Genomic DNA, 3,209 nt, shown 5'->3' with positions numbered 1-3,209 from the left:
ATATATTTACAAATGATATCTACAAACTATGAATATAACAACTTGTATTGCGATAACCTACGTGCCTTTTCAATAGGGACTTGTAGGTTGACATAAATTAAACAAATGAGGAGCATAGATTCCATCACTAGTGTGTCCTAAAGTAGTGTAGTGCAGATTAACGTTATGAAAGCCAAATAAGAATTTGTCATTGACCAGGATTATTTCACTTCCCTGTGCATGAGCATCATCTGTTATAATCGTAGTGCACTTTGTAGCCTAACAAGTTGCTTAAGCCAAATAAATACTAAATCCTATAGGAAAGAGTTCCCTAGAACAGTGGTTCTCTCAATTCCAGTCCTGGGGTACCACTGCTTTGCACATTTTGTATGTCTCTCTTATCTGACGCCCTCGGTTCAGTTAAAGGATCTCCCTCCTAACGAGCTGATGATCTGAAACAGGTGCGTTAAATAAGGGAGACTTACTAAATGTACAGAGCAGTGTGGTACCCCAGGACTGGAATTGAGAGCCACTGTCCTAGAGGAATCCCTGTCTAGTCCAAAGCCCCGCCCCTCGCGCGTGGCGCTGTCCATCACAGTAGTGCTGCTATCTGAAACTCCGCGAGCTCAAGCGCGCGCCCGAGCAGATCGCTGCTGAAGCGCGAGGCGACGGAGGTAAAGTTCTGCGGCTCAGACTCTGAAGGATCACAGTCCAGCGAATGAGGAGTGCATTCACGCACCATGTTCTGCGATTTGAACACTGTTGCTTGAGAAAAGGAAGACTGCTGTAAACTTGCAATCATGTTTTGGACTATTTTGTTGCCGTATTGTGTGACTTTTGTGTTGGGAAATAAGACCGACGAACGAATACCTTTCTTCCACGGCCATGTGTTTGAAAACTCTCCAACTGGCTCAAAAGTGAACGGACTGAGTATCCCGGTGAAGCGCATCGACCCGCAGAGATGGTGCTCCAAGTCCGGGACGCACCTGAAACTCCTGGGGGACCGGAGTGAAGATTTCCACGTCTTCGCCCATCACAAGCGAGGACACATATTACTGAAAACCTCTAACGTTCTCGATCGAGAGGAGCGCGCTGAGTATTTCCTCAGTCTCGCGCTGTGCTGTCAGAGCTGCGCGTCAGCCGAGCGCGTCGTGGCCGAAGTTGCTTCTATTAAAGTGGACGTGCTCGACACGAACGACCACGAGCCCACTTTCCAACATGCAGACGTGAAAATAACTTTGGACGACGCCACGGCCCTGAGGTCGGTGGTGTACACGGTGAAAGCGGAGGACATTGACAGCGGCAAAAACGCCGAGCTCATATACTACGCGCTCCCGAGAAACGGCAGTTTCTATGTAGTGCCCAAAACCGGCGACATCCTCCTCGTGGACTCGATTCTCGGTCTCGCGCAGTCAATAAAGTTCAGCGTGTTTGCGCGAGACCACGGCTGGCCCGCTCGGACCAGTCAGAATATGGATATAGAGATCAGTCCGCGCCAATGGCCAGCTCTTCCTAAGCTCGATAAGCGACTCTCGAGAAAGTCTCGCTCCGTGCCGGAGCCGGTGCTTATCACTGTGTCCGAAGACGCGAGTATCGGCTCCGTCATAATGAATCTGCACCCGGTGAGGTTTCAGTCCGCAAGTTTTGAGCTGATTCACCCGGACGCGGATAACTCTCCAGTCACCGTGAGTCGGGACAGCGGAGATTTGGTTATATCAAGGCGGCTCGACCGAGAGACGCAGCCGCTAGTGGAGATAACTGTCAAAGTGCAAGATAAGCGAGGTGAGTGCGCCGTTATTAATCCAAATATCTGTACAAAACGACTATATGCCCCGGTCCCTTTCCCACCTGTACAGTACGTGACAATGTCTCCAGTGCGTGCTGGCAGATTTCACCTGAACACCCCCCAAAAATGACGCGCGCCTCCATGTACCCAAATCCTCCTCCTCTTCCCTCAGACCGAGCACGTTATATGCAGCTTACCTGATTACAGATGCACAAAGTTCACAGGAATCAAAAGTTTAATTATCACTCGCGGTAAAGTCTAACGTGTAATTGACACGAGTCAAGGCGCAGATGAAGCCACGGGTGCACTGCTGCATGAATGGCAGCGATCGATTGCACCGTGATGCAGAAATATATTCATACGCACCTGCGTGACAAACGCAGAAGCTTACATACAATGATCCCTTCATTTGTAACCCGTAAACATTCGCATTAGTAGGATTTACTGTGAATTATGCAAATGCTTTGTTTTCAACATCAACAGCATCTTTGCATCCTTGTTTTGACTTGTATATATACATTTAGGTAATTTCTACAACATTTTGTGAGAGAATAACTGGATTTTCTTAATCTGTATTTCAATTCAAAGCTGTCAATAAAAAGTGGGATGAACTTAACACCGCAGGTTGGCAGCAAATTTTCTTCCCTCTTAGCTTGGGCTTTAAATAATTCCTCTCCATTTAAATGGGTCATTCAGTCAGTGCTCAACAATTTTAAGTCTTTATGTGTGTTTGAGGAGAAAAGGAGGGAATTTGGTAAGGTACACACATGGGCCCTTTTACAGAATCATCTTACTTCTGTATTCACCTGTAATTGCATCATTTGCGTTGCAGGTGAACCCTGCGCATCAAGCTGAATTTAGGCATGAATCCGGGGTGATTTAATCCTTTTTGATTTTGAAATTGTGCTCTACTTTCCTTCATCTGCTCGCATTAGCTATGTAATCCCATCTCATTCACGTTCTCATTTTGGGGATTTAAGACTGGCAGCGCAGTTAGAGCAAACTGCAGGGAAGATGAGGCGTTTAGTGGAATGTGCTCAAATTTGAGCAGTTGACCGGGCATGATTTAGCAGCCTGTGATTTAATTAGTGTTGGTTTGTTAATCAGGGACTTTCTGCTTGCTGGACCTGCGGCTCTGGAGCTACTGTGTTTTTTTCCTTGAGTCCGTGTTCCTAGCATATGTTCAAGGGCGCTTGTTTGTGTGTGTTGGGATGTTTGCAGGTCTGAGAATGCTGTGTGTGGCCCTCTCTGAAATAGTACACTGTTCAACATTTTGATTTTAAATCTAAATGATTAGATTTTACATTTGCATTTTTACAGTGCAAGTATACATAACTGATATGTCTGTGTCTTTGTAAATCTTCATACATGTAAATCATTCCAGATATCATCTCTCTTCCTACAAGTCACTCCATACATCTTCTTTTTCCATGCATGTTAATGT

General features: G+C 46.0%; 1 protein-coding gene across 1 annotated transcript in view; it reads left to right on the top strand.

The window, feature by feature from the left end:
* Positions 1 to 643: 643 nt before the first annotated feature.
* LOC107565684 (neural-cadherin-like) overlaps positions 644 to 3,209 on the top strand; it is a 222,178-nt gene continuing 219,612 nt past the window's right edge. The window contains exon 1 of the mRNA XM_016250944.1: positions 644 to 1,761. Within this exon, the coding sequence (XP_016106430.1) occupies positions 780 to 1,761 (982 nt within the window). The 5' untranslated portion in view covers positions 644 to 779. The remainder of the gene's footprint in view (positions 1,762 to 3,209) is intronic.

Source organism: Sinocyclocheilus grahami, unplaced genomic scaffold (assembly GCF_001515645.1).
Source record: "Sinocyclocheilus grahami isolate Dianchi unplaced genomic scaffold, SAMN03320097.WGS_v1.1 scaffold1017.1, whole genome shotgun sequence".
In the NCBI taxonomy this organism is placed as follows: Eukaryota; Metazoa; Chordata; class Actinopteri; order Cypriniformes; family Cyprinidae; genus Sinocyclocheilus; species Sinocyclocheilus grahami.
This window is presented reverse-complemented; position numbering and strand designations above follow the sequence as displayed.